The 20,317-nt window shown below is 41.7% G+C and overlaps 2 protein-coding genes across 6 annotated transcripts; both read left to right on the top strand.

Annotated features, from left to right (window-relative positions):
- Window positions 1-2,118: 2,118 nt before the first annotated feature.
- On the top strand, window positions 2,119-8,576 carry LOC129809178 (uncharacterized). Of its 5 annotated transcripts, none has more exons than XM_055858992.1 (3): window positions 2,125-2,470; window positions 2,546-2,626; window positions 2,784-8,576. In XM_055858992.1, exon 3 carries the CDS (start codon window positions 2,947-2,949, stop codon window positions 8,476-8,478), a length of 5,532 nt encoding a protein of 1,843 aa, XP_055714967.1. In that variant the 5' UTR covers window positions 2,125-2,470; window positions 2,546-2,626; window positions 2,784-2,946; the 3' UTR covers window positions 8,479-8,576. The 5 variants fall into 5 exon arrangements, with proteins under 5 accessions (XP_055714969.1, XP_055714967.1, XP_055714965.1 ...); XM_055858990.1 differs by having other exon boundaries at window positions 2,709-8,576; XM_055858994.1 differs by having other exon boundaries at window positions 2,119-2,626; window positions 2,709-8,576.
- Window positions 8,577-10,028: 1,452 nt separating this feature from the next.
- Window positions 10,029-15,410, top strand: LOC129809185 (uncharacterized). Its single transcript, XM_055859000.1, has one exon. The coding sequence runs from the start codon at window positions 10,029-10,031 to the stop codon at window positions 15,408-15,410; it is 5,382 nt and encodes a 1,793-aa protein (XP_055714975.1).
- Window positions 15,411-20,317: the final 4,907 nt, after the last annotated feature.

Genomic DNA, 20,317 nt, shown 5'->3' with positions numbered 1-20,317 from the left:
GTGCAAAATTTCACTGGAAAATTAAGAAAATTGGAAGAGAAATGCATAAAAGTGTCTGAAAATCTTTAAAGTTGATTATCTCGGAAACTATGAGAGATAGAGGCCTCAAACTTTACATCCATTTAGAGCCACTTTCAGGCTTGATATGTGCAAAATTTCACTGGAAAATTAAGAAAATTGGAAGAGAAATGCATAAAAGTGTCTGAAAATCTTTAAAGTTGATTATCTCGGAAACTATGAGAGATAGAGGCCTCAAACTTTACATACATTTAGAGCCACTTTCAGGCTTGATATGTGCAAAATTTCACTGGAAAATTAAGAAAATTGGAAGAGAAATGCATAAAAGTGTCTGAAAATCTTTAAAGTTGATTATCTCGGAAACTATGAGAGATAGAGGCCTCAAACTTTACATCCATTTAGAGCCTCTTTCAGGCTTGATATGTGCAAAATTTCACTGGAAAATTAAGAAAATTGGACGAGAAATGCATAAAAGTGTCTGAAAATCTTTAAAGTTGATTATCTCGGAAACTATGAGAGATAGAGGCCTCAAACTTTACATCCATTTAGAGCCTCTTTCAGGCTTGATATGTGCAAAATTTCACTGGAAAATTAAGAAAATTGGACGAGAAATGCATAAAAGTGTCTGAAAATCTTTAAAGTTGATTATCTCGGAAACTATGAGAGATAGAGGCCTCAAACTTTACATCCATTTAGAGCCACTATCAGGCTTGATATGTGCAAAATTTCACTGGAAAATTAAGAAAATTGGACGAGAAATGCATAAAAGTGTCTGAAAATCTTTAAAGTTGATTATCTCGGAAACTATGAGAGATAGAGGCCTCAAACTTTACATCCATTTAGAGCCTCTTTCAGGCTTGATATGTGCGAAATTTCACTGGAAAATTAAGAAAATTGGACGAGAAATGTATAAAAGTGTCTGAAAATCTTTAAAGTTGATTATCTCGGAAACTATGAGAGATAGAGGCCTCAAACTTTACATCCATTTAGAGCCACTTTCAGGCTTGATATGTGCAAAATTTCACTGGAAAATTAAGAAAATCGGACGAGAAATGCATAAAAGTGTCTGAAAATCTTTAAAGTTGATTATCTCGGAAATTATGAGAGATAGAGGCCTCAAACTTTACATCCATTTAGAGCCTCTTTCAGGCTTGATATGTGCAAAATTTCACTGGAAAATTAAGAAAAGTGGACGAGAAATGCATAAAACTGTCTGAAAATCTTTAAAGTTGATTATCTCGGAAACTATGAGAGATAGAGGCCTCAAACTTTACATCCATTTAGAGCCTCTTTCAGGCTTGATATGTGCAAAATTTCACTGGAAAATTAAGAAAATTGGACGAGAAATGCATAAAAGTGTCTGAAAATCTTTAAAGTCGATTATCTCGGAAACTATGAGAGATAGAGGCCTCAAACTTTACATACATTTAGAGCCACTTTCAGGCTTGATATGTGCAAAATTTCACTGGAAAATTAAGAAAATTGGACGGGAAATGCATAAAAGTGTCTGAAAATCTTTAAAGTTGATTATCTCGGAAACTATGAGAGATAGAGGCCTCAAACTTTACATCCATTTAGAGCCTCTTTCAGGCTTTATATGTGCAAAATTTCACTGGAAAATTAAGGAAATTGGACGGGAAATGCATAAAAGTGTCTGAAAATCTTTAAAGTTGATTATCTCGGAAACTATGAGAGATAGAGGCCTCAAACTTTACATCCATTTAGAGCCTCTTTCAGGCTTGATATGTGCAAAATTTCACTGGAAAATTAAGAAAATTGGAAGAGAAATGCATAAAAGTGTCTGAAAATCTTTAAAGTTGATTATCTCGGAAACTATGAGAGATAGAGGCCTCAAACTTTACATCCATTTAGAGCCTCTTTCAGGCTTGATATGTGCAAAATTTCACTGGAAAATTAAGAAAATTGGACGAGAAATGCATAAAAGTGTCTGAAAATCTTTAAAGTTGATTATCTCGGAAACTATGAGAGATAGAGGCCTCAAACTTTATATACATTTAGAGCCACTTTCAGGCTTGATATGTGCAAAATTTCACTGGAAAATTAAGAAAATTGGACGAGAAATTCATAAAAGTGTCTGTTCCCGCCATGAGTAGCGCGGGAAAGTGGCGCGCGCCAAATAATGTCGCTCAGTTGAGCGCTCTACTGGAATTGCGCAACTCCTCCCACTGTCCCAAGTCCCCGCCATAACACATTCCTTCTTCCTCACATCCGGCATCTTCATACCCTCTCTCTCTCCCAAAAAATTTGCAAGTCAAGTGTGTTAAATAAAAAAGCTCTGCCAAAAATCAAGTGTTTTATTAGTAAAGGTGGCTAGTGATTCCACCAAGTGATACCCCATTCAACGGAGCATCATCAGAAGAGCGAACCCAAACATTTGTTGTCCCTTCTCACCGGACACTTAACCCTTTTTTGTGTCAATTCTCTTTACCAGGTGAGATCTGGAAGCACGAGGAAGTGCATTAAAGGGAGCTTTAGTTCTTATGGTTATTTTCCCTTTTAATTCAAGGTGAGATTGTGGAGCTTGTGAGAGATACAGTGAGGGCATTTAGAGGGCATTTGTCTAAAATCTTATTCCTTCCCTTTCAAGGTGAGCGAACGATATACACAAACATTTGTTGTCCCTTCTCACCGGACACTTAACCCTTTTTTGTGTCAATTCTCTTTACCAGGTGAGATCTGGAAGCACGAGGAAGTGCATTAAAGGGAGCTTTAGTTCTTATGGTTATTTTCCCTTTTAATTCAAGGTGAGATTGTGGAGCTTGTGAGAGATACAGTGAGGGCATTTAGAGGGCATTTGTCTAAAATCTTATTCCTTCCCTTTCAAGGTGAGCGAACGATATACACAAACATTTGTTGGTCCTTGTCGCCTACTTGCTTGAGGAAAAGCAGCCCTGAAACCAGCGCAGAATGAATCTCAATCCAATGAGCGTCAGAGGAGGTTATATAGGCACAATCACGAAGTTGGAGAAATTTGTGGAGTCATGTTCTGATGGAGAATTCATCGCCACAACCCTCCACGCCTTGCAGAAGCAGCTTTCCAAACTCCAAAGTGCTCGTGAGAAATACATTGAAGTTCAAAGACAGATAATTGATCAGCAACCGACGGAATCCAAGAAGCAGCATGAGCAAGAAGCCTACGAAAATATTCTTGCAAAGTGTTCGGCTATCGAGACAAGATTGTCCGAGCTTATGGATGAAGTTCCTGAGGATACAATCAACACTTCACTAGATGAGATGCGTGACTTCATGAGGACATCCATGGAGGAGCAAGAGAAGAAGCATCAAGAACAGTTAACCCATCTTCTCGAGCAACTCAATTCTACGCTCAAGTCACAGGTGGTTGAAAAACCAACTGTCTCAACTCAGGAACAGCTTCCAAGTGAGTTAGCCAATATTGTAAAAACTATTGCTGATACCACTGTAAAACAAAGTGCCTTAATAGAAAAGTTAACTACCTCCTCCCCCTCCTCTGCCAATACCAATACAAAATTGCCTCAAATGTCCCTCCCAAAATTCTCGGGAAAATTTTCTGAGTGGATTGAGTTTAGAGACAACTTCGAATCCTCTATTATTAACCATGCTGGGTTGTCTCCTGTACAAAAATTCCAGTATCTTAAAAACTCACTTACTGATAGTGCCCGCTCAGAAATTAAACACCTTCCTATTACCAATGCGAACTTCGAGATTGCATGGGATGCTCTAAAGGAGAGATTTGAGAAGCCTTACAACATAATTATGGATCATATCCAGCAATTCAAATCCCTCCCATGTACCTCTTCGACAAATATTGAGCAATTGTCTCAGCTTTGCAATACTGCTTCAGAATCTGTTTCCGCTGTCAGGGCCCTAGGTGTTGAAAGTTTTGATCTTTGGTTAATCCATGACATCCTACTAAAGCTTGATGATGAACTCAAGATGTTGTGGAGCGAAGAATGTGATAAAGAATTGCCTGACTGGAACAAATTCATTAAATTCCTTTTCAAGAGAAGAGATAATTTGGTATCTAGTGGAATCAAAAATGTCCCTGCCTCATTCAAAACTAACAAGTCAGGACCTAATCGTAATAATACGAAGAAGTCGCCAACTGCATTGGTTGCAGCTAATGCTCAGACCTGTAAATGCTGTAATCTAGCTGCTCATCCGCTCTTCAAGTGCTCAAAGTTTCTGTCTCAGTCTCCAGATGAGCGCTTTCAATTGGTGAAGCAGTTGGGTCTTTGCAGAAACTGCATTACCGCCAATCATAATACAGCTCAATGTACTTACTACCCTTGCCGAAAATGCAATGCCCGCCACAACATACTGCTTCACGAGAAGTTCTCCAGCAATATTAACAGTCAGGCTCCTTCTGATAATCATTCTCTGACTGTTGCTCCACCTACTGGGAACTCTCGGCCCAATCTAAACAGTTTCCTGGACTCTTTGCCAGGGCCATCCTCCATCAATATCTCTCAGGCGAATGTCACGGCCGTCAAATCCCCCAAAGTATTCCTCGCGACCGCCATGGTAGATATTGTGAATTCTCAAGGAAGGAAGATATCTTGTCGCGCTATTTTAGATAGCGGCTCTCAAAGAAATATTATGTCGACAGCTCTGCAGCGTCAGCTGTGCCTTCCAAGTCGACATGCCACTTATTCCATGCAAGGCATTGGTGGTGCTCAATCATCGATTCATTCCGTTACGGAAGCCACTCTTCATTCCAAGACTTCGCCTCATTTCTATAACATGGAGTTCTTGGTTATTCCAAAAATTACGGGCGATCTCCCAAACTGGCCTGCGAGTCCCAAGCTGTTGTCTATCCCACCTGGAGTTCAGTTAGCGGATCCTGAGTGGTTTGTCCAAAAACCGGTGGATATTCTCATCGGTGGTGATACTTATTGGGACATCGTGCTTGATGGAAATATTCATTTGGGTGATGGTCTGCCTAAGCTTAAGCCGACTACTCTGGGCTACATTATTGTCGGCTGCCTTAATCCTGTTCCTCAAGTTCTCTGCAATCTATCAGCTGTCGAAACCTTGGATCAAACCCTTTCCCGTTTCTGGGAGGTGGAAGACATTCCAGATGATCCGCCCATCACCGATGAGCAACGTGCAGCAGAACTGCATTTTTCTTCAACTTACAAACGTTCCTCTGAAGGTCGATTTGTTGTACAACTTCCGTTCCGGAAGGATTCGGAAGGCCACATGCCAACTCTCGGGAGCTCTCGTTCTACAGCTGTGCGTCAATTACTTGCTCTCGAGAGGCGCTTTGAGAAAAATCCTGCCATGAAGGCGCTTTATATTGAAGTCATGAGAGATTATTTAGCCAGAGGATGGTTGGAACCCGTACCTCGAGATCAGCTAGGAAATTACTCCTACTACATGCCCCATCACGGAGTGCTGAAGGACTCGACGACCACGCGTTTGCGTATCGTATACAATGCCAGTTCGAGAACTTCAAATGGGCTAAGTCTCAACGACATCCTCCTGGCTGGCCCAACTGTCCATCCAGATTTGTTCACTGTGCTTTTGAGGTTCCGGAAGTTTGAGTATGCTATTACTGCAGATATATCAAAGATGTATTTGCAGCTAGTCCTGTATCCTGAGCATGCTGATTTTCAACGCCTGGTCTTCAGAGAAAATGTTACTGAGCCCATCAAGGATTATAGAATTCCAAGAGTGTGTTTTGGAGTCAAGTCCTCACCATTCTTAGCCACGAGGGCCTTGGTCCAACTGGCAGACGATCATCAGGTTTCTCACCCCTTGGCTTCCGCCATTATCAAAAACTGTTTCTACGTTGATGATTGTATTTATTCATCTGAGTCACTAGCTGAAGCAAAGGAAATACAGTCTCAACTGGTGGAGGTCTTGGATCAGGCTGGATTTGTGCTCGCCAAGTGGAATTCTAATAGCCCTCATTTTGAACCCTCCTCACTTTTGGACTCAGAACAAATCATCTTTCACTCTCACGATGCCACTAAAACTTTGGGAATCCAATGGAATGCCAGGTCGGACGTGTTCCAGTTCGTATCGCCAATCTCGTCAGTACCAGTCATTGATACGAAACGAGGAATAGCTTCTGCTGTTGCCAAGATCTTTGACCCACTTGAGCGGATCAGTCCAGTTGTCATTATAGCTAAAATTCTACTACAAGATCTTCACAGGGCAAAGATTGGTTGGGATTCGGAGATTCCTTCTGAACATCTCCAAAAATGGAAGTACTTCGTCCAACAGCTTCAATCAGTGCAGGACATTGAGATTCCTCGGTGGATTATGCAGAAATCCATGCTCTCCCAAGTTGAACTTCACGGATTTTGTGATTCTAGCACCAAAGCATATGGTGCTGCTATTTATTTCATCGGACGTGATGAATTAGGAAAGGGAACTTCAGTTCTCATCGTTGCCAAATCCAGAGTAGCACCGATTGAAACCCAAACCATTCCACGTCTCGAGCTCTGTGGTGCAGTTCTCGTAGCAGAACTCATGCTAAAAATCAAAGACATTTTCCTACCAGACAAAATGTATTTTTGGACTGATTCTACAATTGTTTTGGGATGGATCAATTCCCCACCTGATGCTTATAAAGTCTTTGTTGCCAAGCGTGTACGAAGGATTTTGAAAATTACGAAGCCTGAACAATGGAACCACGTGCCTACTAATCTAAACCCTGCTGATCTGATCTCCAGAGGCTCCTATCCAGCTCAACTTGCTGCTTTATCTCTCTGGTGGAATGGTCCTCCTTATCTCTTGGGGTGTCAATCTGCGTGGCCCATAAATCCTACTTCGTCCTTGGCTCCCGAACCTGAAGATTCGAAACAGATATCTTTGCCAATTGAAATTATTGAGGATTCGTTTTTTCCAGGATGGATACAAACCGTATCTTCGCTCAGAAAACTTCAATTTCGCATGGCCTATATTCTACGATTCATTCACAACCTGAAAAATCCCAAAAACTGGAAAAGGGGGCCTGTATCGGTTGAAGAATTGGAGAGTGCCTTGCGAAAGCTTATTTTCCTGGATCAATTTCACCACTTCCCTGAAGTGATGAGAAGTCTACAGCGTGGACGACAAATTCCTGCTCCATGGAAGTTCCTGAATTCTCTTTCACCATTTCTGGACACGGAAGGTATCCTGCGAGTTGGTGGAAGGCTACAGAGATCAGAAGAGTCGTTTGCAGTAAAGCATCCTATACTCTTGCCAAAGACAAAACTACAGGAGCTAATTGGTGCACGGGAGCACAACCTGCAGCTTCACGCCGCTCCATCCCTACTTCTTGCCTCTCTCAGACAGAAGTACTGGCCGATTTCGGGGAGAAACCTCTCTCGGAAAATAGTCCGTCAATGTGTGACTTGCATTCGTGCACGGCCTAGGCCTCTGGAGCAAATGATGGGAAGTCTTCCGCCTCATAGAGTCACTTATCAACGTCCATTCCACGCCACTGCTGTTGACTATGCTGGTCCGCTCCTCTACAAAACTAGTAATCTCAGGACAGCGAAAACTGCTAAGGCTTATATTTGCCTGTTTGTGTGTCTATCAGTCAAGGCTATTCATCTTGAACTTGTGTCGGATCTTACAACTGATGCCTTCCTGGCTGCCTTCAGACGTTTCGTGGGAAGAAGATCGGCGCCTCGTCATCTCTACTCAGACTGCGGAACCAACTTTGTTGGTGCTCATCGAGAACTTGCCAAAATTTACAAGGATAGAAGTCATCTCGCATCAGTCACCGCAGATTTGGGAGTGATTTGGCACTTTAACCCTCCTGGAGCACCCCATCAAGGTGGCCTTTGGGAGGCTGGAGTGAAAGGTGTCAAATTTCACTTAGGAAGAGTTTTAGGCCATTCTCCACGGACGTTTGAGGAAGTGATGACCATTCTTTGTCAAATAGAAGGTCTCCTGAATAGCCGCCCTCTTTGTGCTCTATCAGAGGATCCTGCAGATTCAGACTTCTTGACTCCTGGCCACTTCTTAGTGGGTGGCCCCCTAAACTCATTGCCGGACCCGAGTGTGCTACATGTTCCTGAAAACCGCTTATCTCGCTGGCAAGCTTGCCAAAAACGCGCTCAAGAGTTTGCTGAGCGCTGGAGAAGGGAATATTTAAACACTCTCAATCAGCGCACCAAGTGGAAGTTCCCTTGCCCCAACCTGGAGGTTGGTGACATCGTTATAACCCTTGATGACGCCGCTTCTTCGTGGATTTTGGGTAAAATTGAGAATGTCCATCCTGGGTTGGATGGCCTAGTTCGTGTGGTGTCTGTCCGAACGTCCAAGGGCACCTACAAGAGACCCATCACAAAATTGGCCAAAATTCCCATAGGAGAGGCTGCTGGTCTACCGTCCAGCCCCGGGGAGGATGTTCCCGCCATGAGTAGCGCGGGAAAGTGGCGCGCGCCAAATAATGTCGCTCAGTTGAGCGCTCTACTGGAATTGCGCAACTCCTCCCACTGTCCCAAGTCCCCGCCATAACACATTCCTTCTTCCTCACATCCGGCATCTTCATACCCTCTCTCTCTCCCAAAAAATTTGCAAGTCAAGTGTGTTAAATAAAAAAGCTCTGCCAAAAATCAAGTGTTTTATTAGTAAAGGTGGCTAGTGATTCCACCAAGTGATACCCCATTCAACGGAGCATCATCAGAAGAGCGAACCCAAACATTTGTTGTCCCTTCTCACCGGACACTTAACCCTTTTTTGTGTCAATTCTCTTTACCAGGTGAGATCTGGAAGCACGAGGAAGTGCATTAAAGGGAGCTTTAGTTCTTATGGTTATTTTCCCTTTTAATTCAAGGTGAGATTGTGGAGCTTGTGAGAGATACAGTGAGGGCATTTAGAGGGCATTTGTCTAAAATCTTATTCCTTCCCTTTCAAGGTGAGCGAACGATATACACAAACAGTGTCTGAAAATCTATAAAGTTGATTATCTCGGAAACTATGAGAGATAGAGGCCTCAAACTTTACATCCATTTAGAGCCTCTTTCAGGCTTGATATGTGCGAAATTTCACTGGAAAATTAAGAAAATTGGACGAGAAATGCATAAAAGTGTCTGAAAATCTTTAAAGTTGATTATCTCGGAAACTATGAGAGATAGAGGCCTCAAACTTTACATCCATTTAGAGCCTCTTTCAGGCTTGATATGTGCAAAATTTCACTGGAAAATTAAGAAAATCGGACGAGAAATGCATAAAAGTGTCTGAAAATCTTTTGTCGTGATACGACACGGCGCTAGTTGTCAATGTCATTTTCCCCTCTTCCCAAAATTCACCACACTTGCACACTATCAAGCTGGCAAGCACATTTGGATTACCCCTACACTTTTTCTTCTGCCATCGACCACGACGCAACCACGATCTACGACGTTCTGCTGAAATCTTCAAATATCTTGAAATTAAATTATCATCCTATATTGTTTTTGGCCCTTCTGGCATACTTTAAAATTATCTAATTGAAGTGATCTAAATAAAAGTGAATTTTCGCCTTTCGAACCAGATTATTCATTAATTATTATCCATCATTCTCATAGGTATTTGCATTCAGTCATTCACACAAGTCCCAAGCATCTTATCATTCACACACGCTATCATTCGTTATCACAGGTATTGTAATTCACTACAGTCACGCACAGAACAAGGACAACAGTCTAACCCATTCACTTAATCATTCACGCAGGTAATCATACCATTAACTGGTCCTTTCGAACCAGATTATTCATTAATTATTATCCATCATTCTCATAGGTATTTGCATTCAGTCATTCACACAAGTCCCAAGCATCTTATCATTCACACACGCTATCATTCGTTATCACAGGTATTGTAATTCACTACAGTCACGCACAGAACAAGGACAACAGTCTAACCCATTCACTTAATCATTCACGCAGGTAATCATACCATTAACTGGTCCTTCGGAGCCTCTGTGAACTAAACTTGGATAGTTTACACGCTCACGCCCTGAGTAACTGACTCCGAGAAGAAGTTCCAGCCTTAACCTCAAAGTCACTAACGCACACGTTTGGACAATGGCCAAGGCAAATCCTGAAACGGCGGCTGAGCTGAAAACATTGCATCGCAGCAGAGGTGCAGTCAAGGCATCATTGACTAGGCTTGAGTTGAACATTCAGGATGGTAGAACACTCTTCACGGCAGACCTTCTCTCCGCTTATGAGATTCAGCTTCAAAACATCATACAGAGATTTGAGGATGTTCAGCAGAAGATCTACACGTGTCCCGAGGTCACGGACGAAGATTTCGATCAAGAGTGTTGTGAGGAATCAACGTTCAATGACAGAGTTGTGCAAGTCCAGGTAAAAATCTCGCAGCTCAATCGTACAGTACGTAGAGACGAGCACCCATCCGTCACCAACACGGCAGCAACGGAAGACTTAACAAAACTCTGGCAACAGCAACTCGAGATCAACACCAAGTTGGTAGAGTCCATGAAGACACGAGGCAGCAATGTCAAGCTTCCTCCAATAGAGATAAAGAAGTTCACTGGAAATTACAGCGACTGGGCTTCCTTCCGCGATATGTACACATGTACTATCCACAACAATGACGCCTTGACACCAGTCGAGAAGTTTAAGTACCTGAAAGGATATCTCAGTGGAGAGGCTGAGTCAGAAATTGACCAATTGGCCATTACTGACGAAAACTACCCAGTGGCGTGGAAAGCAATACAAGAAAGGTTCGAGAAGAAACAAAACATTGTTTCGACACACATCCAATCGTTCCTTAATATTCCCGTCATTGGAGAGGCCAGCGCAAAATCACTTCGGGGCATGTTCAGTATGTCTCGCAAAGTAATTAAGGCTCTTGACGCTCTCAACTGCGACCAAAGAGATATCTGGTTGGTGCACATCCTAGTCAGCAAGTTGGATAAGGAATCTGTAGCGCTGTGGTCAAGGGAGGCATCGTCATCACAAATCGCATCACTTCATGATTTTTTCAATTTTCTGGAGAAACGGTGCGACTCACTCGAGATGGTTCAATCACAGAACAGTGGGAAGAGCCTCAACAAATCTACAGAGAAATCAACAAAAAATGTGGTGAAGCAAAAGTCCACCCTGGCCGTCACACAAACGAAGAAATGTGCAATCTGTCAGCAAGAAGCACACCAAGTTTTCCAGTGCACCAAGTTTATCAATTCCACTCCCACACAAAGATTGGATCTATTGAGGAAGGCAAAGCTTTGCATCAACTGCATAAGAGGAACGCACAGCGTTGAATCCTGCCAATCTTCGAGTTGTAGACGATGCAACATGCGTCATAACACGCTTCTTCATGAAGCATTTCACACACCACAGTCACAGAGTGGAGACACAGCAGCTCCCTCTACTTCATCTGCTTCTGACAACAGCCAGAGCAACGGGGCCATTCCCAAGGCTAATGGAAACGCAGCAGTTCCGCAGCCACAAACCACAGCAGTCATTCAGTCAGATACAGTGTCCACGACACTTATGACTCGTCCATCAACAGTTCATCAATCAGTCCTACCAACAGTCAGTCTCTTCTTGATTGACAACAATGGGAAGAGACACAAGTGCAGAGGACTTCTGGATTCCTGCAGCCAGGCAAACCTTATCACAAAAAGGCTTGTTGACAAATGCGGAATTCCTACGTACATCAAACCAGCACATTCAATTTCGGGAATTGGAAGCCAATCTACAAAGGTCACACAGGCCGTCATGGCGACAATCAACTCCCGGAACCACACATTCGCCACCAAGTGCGAGTTTCTGCTCATGGAAAATATTACCGATGATCAGCCAGTCAGTGATATAAACCTCGAGTGGAAAATTCCCAACGATGTCTTTCTGGCAGATCCGGACTTCGCAAAACCGGGAAAAATTGACATGCTCCTCGGCGTGGATATTTTCACACAAGTGATCCGTGCTGGAAGAGTCGAGGGCAACCCCACGTTGCTCGAGACAGCTCTAGGATATGTGGTAGCAGGCAGCTTCACATCTGGAGGAGACATGTTGAATTGCAGTTGTCTCTGCTCCACGCAGACTCCGGACACACTGCATCATGCCATTGAGAAATTCTGGATGATTGAGGAACCATCTTCAATCAAATCATCTCTAAAGTCAGAGGAAGGAGAATGCGAAAAACATTTCGCCCACCATGTCACCCGGGACGGCAGTGGACGATACATCGTGAAACTGCCTACCAAGGAAAATGTCACACAACTCGGTGAATCTCGTGACTCTGCTTTGAAGAGGTTTCGCTGCATTGAGAGAAGACTTCAAAGGGATCCAGCAATCAAGGAACAGTATACTGCATTCATGAAGGAATATGAGGATCTCGGACATATGAGAAAACTCCCTGGCCATTACGAGTCTGATAAACCAGCAGTTTATCTTCCTCATCACCCTGTAATAAAGCTTTCATCTTCATCTACCCCCGTCAGGGTGGTTTTTGATGCTTCGGCCAGAACATCCAGCGGGATTGCACTCAATGATGTCCTAATGGTTGGCCCAAAAATACAGGACGACATCTTCTGCATTTTGCTCAGGTTCCGACAGCATCCCATTGCCATCAAAGCGGACATCCGCAAAATGTTTCGCCAGATCCGTGTGGCTGACGAGGATCAGAATCTTCAGAGAATATTCTGGCGGGACTCCCCAGACAAGCCGATTGAGACCTACTTGCTGTCTACAGTCACATATGGCACAGCAAGTGCCAGTTTTCTCAGTACAAGGTGCATTCAGCAACTCGCCATCGATGAAGGAGACTCACTACCCCTCGCCAAGGAAGCTACAATGTCAGATTTCTATGTGGACGATTTTCTTTCCGGAGGATCTTCCATACCAGCAGTTCAAGAGCTTCGTCAACAGATGACAGAACTCATGTCTCGAGGGGGATTCCACTTGACAAAGTGGATGGCAAGCGATTCCGCAGCTCTTACAGGAGTTCCGGAGGAAGATTGCGAGATGAATACACACGACAAATTGGGCGGAGAAAATACCACAAAGGCTCTTGGCATTAAATGGGACACATCACGTGATGATTTCACATTCAAAGCAGCACCATACACCGACAAGGTTACCATGAGAAATTTACTCTCAGAAATTTCAAAAATTTACGACCCATTGGGATTTCTTACGCCAGTAGTGGTTAGAGCAAAAATTCTGATGCAGGATATCTGGAGCATTGAGGCGGATTGGGATGATGATTTGTCTGACCACCCAGACATTGTTAACAGATGGACAAATTATCAAAAATCAATGCCTGATGTTGCAGAGATAACCATTCCCCGAAGGTTAACATCACTCGAGCATCCAGCAGAGTGCCATCTACTTGTATTTTGTGATGCTTCAGAGAAAGCTTTCGGCGCCTGCATTTACGTCAAAACAATTGACGAAGACGGCAATTCAACTTGCCAGCTGCTCTGTGCCAAATCAAAAGTTGCTCCGCGCAAGGAGGTAACACTTCCCCGTCTAGAACTTTGTGTTGCAGTCCTGGCCATGAAGCTACTCCAAGCTGTTCAAAAATCGCTCACAATCAAGGTGGATTCTATCACAGCCTTCACTGACTCAACAATCGTTTTGCATTGGCTAGCAGGTGAGCCTCAAAGGTGGAAAAAGTTTGTGGCAAATCGAGTCAAGGAAGTGCAGGAGCAATTGCCAAGGGAACACTGGTACCATGTACCGTCAAAGCTGAACCCAGCGGACATTTGTTCCAGAGGAACCACCCCCAAGGAATTAGCAAACAACAACTTATGGTGGACTGGACCAGACCTGTCACAAATCCTAGACAAGCAACCAGATGTCTTCATGGAAACTTCAGATGAGAGACTTGAGCAGAGAAAAACCTTCGCTGTCAGCCTTGGGCAACATTCAACAAATGTTTCCAATTCTGAGAATTTCTGGGACATCCTGGAAAGATTTTCCTCACACTCAAGAATGCTCAGATATCTCACGTACTGGAGGAGGTATTTCCAAAACCTGAAGGCCAAAGTCGATAAATCCCCATTAGATTTCTCGGCACTGAGGGTGGAGGAAATACAGAAGACAAATCAACACATCATTCGAGCCATCCAGAAGCAGTCTTTTCCAAGTGAATACAAGTCTCTTCAGGAAGGAAAGCAGGTGCCCAGACAGTCCCGTGTGGCCAAATTGAACCCATTTCTGGACGACTCGCAGATGATTCGTGTTGGAGGTCGCATCCAGGCCTCAAATCTGACAGTGGAGCAGAAGCACCCAATACTTCTGCCTCCCAAACACCACCTGACAAGACTTATTTCTGACATGACGCACCTACAGACTTGTCACGGAGGACCTCACATGATACTCGCCACAATGAGACAGATGTACTGGCCACTACGCGGGCTTGACGTTGCCAAGGCTACCGTGAGACAGTGCATCAGGTGCTTCAGGTGCAATCCCAAGGCTACACACCAAATCCTGGGGAACCTGCCACCAGCAAGAGTCCAATTTTCTCGACCGTTCCAGAGAGTGGGAATCGACTTTTGTGGACCATTTCAAATCAAATTGCCCTTGAGAGGAGGACGCTCGACAAAAATGTACGTATGTGTCTTCATATGTTTTATTTCTAGAGCAATCCATCTTGAGCTGGTGTCCGACTTGTCCACGGAAGCCTTCCTGGCCTCATTCAAGCGATTCATTGCTCGTCGAGGAAAACCCACTGACGTATTTTGCGACAATGGGAAGAATTTCGTTGGTGCATCATCCCACCTCGCTGACGTCCAGCAATTCTTGTCTGAAAAGACAACAAGGCATATCATCACAAAAAATGCCGCAGATGACAACATCTCATTCCATTTCATACCGCCGAGAAGTCCCCACTTTGGAGGTCTCTGGGAATCCGCGGTGAAAGCTTTCAAGCGACATTTTTACCGTGTGATCGGGAATGAGAGGCTCACTCAGGAAGCGTTTACTACAGTTCTCGCCGAAATAGAGATGTGTCTTAACTCCCGTCCACTCATGCCACAATCAGACGATCCATCTGATCTGGAAGTTGTCACGCCAGGACACTTTTTGATTGGACAGTCACTCAACACTTTGCCGGCTCATGACGTCAGCAATGTTCCCAAGAATCGTCTCAGTGTCTGGAGACAACTTGACCAGATTAGACAGCACTTCTGGAGCCGTTGGAGTCGAGAGATTCTCACAAACATGCAAGTGAGAAGCAAATGGCAATTTCCTCAGGAAAATGTCAACATTGGAGATTTGGTGCTTCTCATCGAAGACAACCTTCCACCACTCGCTTGGATCACCGGGAGAATCACAGAGACTCATCAAGGGAAAGACGGCAAAATTCGGGTAGTCAATGTACAAACTTCATCCGGAAATTACATGAGAGCCATCACCAAGATTGCACTGTTCCCGAAAGAGAATAATCCAGAAGTTGACACTTCTGCCTTGGGCAATATGTCGTGATACGACACGGCGCTAGTTGTCAATGTCATTTTCCCCTCTTCCCAAAATTCACCACACTTGCACACTATCAAGCTGGCAAGCACATTTGGATTACCCCTACACTTTTTCTTCTGCCATCGACCACGACGCAACCACGATCTACGACGTTCTGCTGAAATCTTCAAATATCTTGAAATTAAATTATCATCCTATATTGTTTTTGGCCCTTCTGGCATACTTTAAAATTATCTAATTGAAGTGATCTAAATAAAAGTGAATTTTCGCCTTTCGAACCAGATTATTCATTAATTATTATCCATCATTCTCATAGGTATTTGCATTCAGTCATTCACACAAGTCCCAAGCATCTTATCATTCACACACGCTATCATTCGTTATCACAGGTATTGTAATTCACTACAGTCACGCACAGAACAAGGACAACAGTCTAACCCATTCACTTAATCATTCACGCAGGTAATCATACCATCTTTAAAGTTGATTATCTCGGAAATTATGAGAGATAGAGGCCTCAAACTTTACATACATTTAGAGCCTCTTTCAGGCTTGATATGTGCAAAATTTCACTGGAAAATTAAGAAAATTGGAAGAGAAATGCATAAAAGTGTCTGAAAATCTTTAAAGTTGATTATCTCGGAAACTATGAGAGATAGAGGCCTCAAACTTTACATCCATTTAGAGCCACCTTCAGGCTTGATATGTGCAAAATTTCACTGGAAAATTAAGAAAATTGGACGAGAAATGCATAAAAATGTCTGAAAATCTTTAAAGTTGATTATCTCGGAAACTATGAGAGATAGAGGCCTCAAACTTTACATCCATTTAGAGCCTCTTTCAGGCTTGATATGTGCAAAATTTCACTGGAAAATTAAGAAAATTGGAAGAGAAATGCATAAAAGTGTCTGAAAATCTTTAAAGTTGATTATCTCGGAAACTATGAGAGATAGAGGCCTCAAACTTTACATACATTTAGAGCCACTTTCAGGCTTGATATGTGCAAAATTTCACTGGAAAATTAAGAAAATTGGACGGGAAATGCATAAAAGTGTCTGAAAATCTTTAAAGTTGATTATCTCGGAAACTATGAGAGATAGAGGCCTCAAACTTTACATCCATTTAGAGCCTCTTTCAGGCTTTATATGTGCAAAATTTCACTGGAAAATTAAGGAAATTGGACGGGAAATGCATAAAAGTGTCTGAAAATCTTTAAAGTTGATTATCTCGGAAACTATGAGAGATAGAGGCCTCAAACTTTACATCCATTTAGAGCCTCTTTCAGGCTTGATATGTGCAAAATTTCACTGGAAAATTAAGAAAATTGGAAGAGAAATGCATAAAAGTGTCTGAAAATCTTTAAAGTTGATTATCTCGGAAACTATGAGAGATAGAGGCCTCAAAGTTTACATCCATTTAGAGCCACTTTCAGGCTTGATATGTGCAAAATTTCACTGGAAAATTAAGAAAATTGGAAGAGAAATGCATAAAAGTGTCTGAAAATCTTTAAAGTTGATTATCTCGGAAACTATGAGAGATAGAGGCCTCAAACTTTACATCCATTTAGAGCCACTTTCAGGCTTGATATGTGCAAAATTTCACTGGAAAATTAAGAAAATTGGAAGAGAAATGCATAAAAGTGTCTGAAAATCTTTAAAGTTGATTATCTCGGAAACTATGAGAGATAGAGGCCTCAAACTTTACATACATTTAGAGCCACTTTCAGGCTTGATATGTGCAAAATTTCACTGGAAAATTAAGAAAATTGGAAGAGAAATGCATAAAAGTGTCTGAAAATCTTTAAAGTTGATTATCTCGGAAACTATGAGAGATAGAGGCCTCAAACTTTACATCCATTTAGAGCCTCTTTCAGGCTTGATATGTGCAAAATTTCACTGGAAAATTAAGAAAATTGGACGAGAAATGCATAAAAGTGTCTGAAAATCTTTAAAGTTGATTATCTCGGAAACTATGAGAGATAGAGGCCTCAATCTTTACATCCATTTAGAGCCTCTTTCAGGCTTGATATGTGCAAAATTTCACTGGAAAATTAAGAAAATTGGACGAGAAATGCATAAAAGTGTCTGAAAATCTTTAAAGTTGATTATCTCGGAAACTATGAGAGATAGAGGCCTCAAACTTTACATACATTTAGAGCCTCTTTCAGGCTTGATATGTGCGAAATTTCACTGGAAAATTAAGAAAATTGGACGAGAAATGCATAAAAGTGTCTGAAAATCTTTAAAGTTGATTATCTCGGAAACTATGAGAGATAGAGGCCTCAAACTTTACATCCATTTAGAGCCACTTTCAGGCTTGATACAGTAGACTCTCGCAAATTCGGCTCTTTTAAGATCGGGCTACTTTTTAATTCGGGCAGCGGTTACTTTTGAAAAAAGTTTGTTGTCAATTTTCAAGTTTGATTATGATTATCAAATGAATCAAATATGCTCAAATTTGGAATGGTTTGTCTTAGTTTTGATGTGATTTTGCATTATTGAGGGATTTTCATGCAATTTACGATATATAGCAGTGTGTAAACTCAATATCTATATGCACATGTCGCCCGAATTTCTGTCTAATTCGGCTGACATTTCGGTCCTATATGCCCGAATTTGAGAGAGTCTACTGTATGTGCAAAATTTCACTGGAAAATTAAGAAAATCGGACGAGAAATGCATAAAAGTGTCTGAAAATCTTTAAAGTTGATTATCTCGGAAATTATGAGAGATAGAGGCCTCAAACTTTACATCCATTTAGAGCCTCTTTCAGGCTTGATATGTGCAAAATTTCACTGGAAAATTAAGAAAATTGGACGAGAAATGCATAAAACTGTCTGAAAATCTTTAAAGTTGATTATCTCGGAAACTATGAGAGATAGAGGCCTCAAACTTTACATCCATTTAGAGCCACTTTCAGGCTTGATATGTGCAAAATTTCGCTGCCCGTGAAAATCCGCGAAAAATTTCGCGACCCGCGAAAATCCGCGAACAATTTCGCGACCCGCGAAAATCCCCGAAAAATTTCGCGGCCCGCGAAAATCCGCGAAAAATTTCGCGACCCGCGAAAATCCGCGAAAAATTTCGCGGCCCGCGAAAATCCGTTGGTATATGTAAACATATATACTATGTTTATATGTATGTATATATATATGTATATATATATATATATATATATATATATATATATGTATCTACATATAGAGGGAGTGAGAGAGGGAGAAATGGCGCAATACCATGTGTGACGCCGCTTCTCCCGCTTTTTCCCCACCTGACGCTACGAGCAAAATTTCTTAAAATTGCAATCTTTAACTTGAAATATCTCGAGAAATCATGGAGCAATCTCCAAATTTTTTTTTTAAATTGGTCTACTCAAGTAGCGCTACAACATGAACATAAAATAGTTCAAATTGCATAAGCCAGTTTCTAGAAAACCTATAAAAACCGGTTTTAAACCGGTTTAGAACCGGTTTTTAAAAAAACTAATAACATAGAAATTATCGTACGCGCAAGTAGATATATTTAAAAAAAAAATTATGAAGATATCTCTTTCCAAACCGGAGATATTGCGTACTACGGACGGCCGGACCCGAAAATGGCGGACTATCATTTTTGGCATCAGGGATGTTCAAAACATATACCCTGTGAATTTCAGCTCGATCGGAGCACTTTTAGAAAATCGGAGTATCACAATAGGTGTGATTATGAAAGAATCACACCTAAATGTCGAAAATAAATTTGAAAAATTCTCACAAAGTCTTGGACTTATGAAAATGTGACGATAGGAAGGAATAAGAATGAAAATGTAAGAATTGCTCACTAAAATTTGCCAATTTACTTATAATAGCATTTTAAGCTTACAGGTAAGGAAAAAGATATTTCCAAAAATGAATGAACAATGGAATGAATGAAAGTTCTGTTCCAAAATGAATATATTGGAGGCAGCAGCGGCGGGATAAAGGGAAAGATAATCCTAACCGCCAATAAACATTTCTGGTCAAAAATTGGACAAAATGTCGAAAAACGAGGTCAAGAAATAGGCGAAAACTGGGCACACGCTGGGCAGATTGTCGAAAATGGGGAATAATCTGTCGACATACGGTCGACATCGCCGTCGACAATATTTCGAAGTTTTTCCCCAAATATTTTCCAATATCTGTCCAGTCCACAAAAGTCAAAATAAATTCCACAGCGAGTTGCCAGCTGTGAAAAATATATTCCACATACAAAATAGATATTCACCTGGCACCACATTAAGCGATAAATAATTCCATCTCCCAAAATGAATGGAAATTATGATTCCTTTTACGCAGGAATACAATCATTTTTATATTTATATAGAAAATGCAGCAGTACTTTTCCGATAGGGAATCGAGTGAGGAATCATATAAGGTAAGGTAGGGTAGAGTCAGTACTTTTTCGCCAGTAAGCCCTTTTTCGCCACCTAAATTAAAATCACATTTTAAGAAAATTATGAGTTCGTGTAACTACGAAAGGAGTGTTATTTCGTGACCTCTACCTAAATTAATCAGAAAACCATATTAGATGCTCCACCGATTAGATTATTTGCAAGTTAATTAAAGAAATTGTCGACAAGGCGAACAGTCACCATAAAAATTTGGAGTTCTTAATAAACTTGTCAACGCTCAGACAAATTGTCTTGCATTATTTTATGTTTTTCAGTACAGTAATCGATATTTTTTCACTGAAAGTCAATCCGTTATTAACTAAGCTTTGTTCTACTATCATTTTTTTAATAATGTTTTCCAAAAAAATGAAGAAATACGGATGTGGTGAAATTGGGCTTACTTTTCTCGGTTGTGTAAGCACTTTTCGCCACTCATTTTTACAAGCATTTTGCAAGTGGCGCTCCTCGCGGAATTTAGTTGAAACAGGCGAAATTTTCAATTGATT

Source organism: Phlebotomus papatasi, unplaced genomic scaffold (genome assembly GCF_024763615.1).
Source record: "Phlebotomus papatasi isolate M1 unplaced genomic scaffold, Ppap_2.1 HiC_scaffold_41, whole genome shotgun sequence".
NCBI classification, from domain to species: Eukaryota; Metazoa; Arthropoda; class Insecta; order Diptera; family Psychodidae; genus Phlebotomus; species Phlebotomus papatasi.
This window is presented reverse-complemented; position numbering and strand designations above follow the sequence as displayed.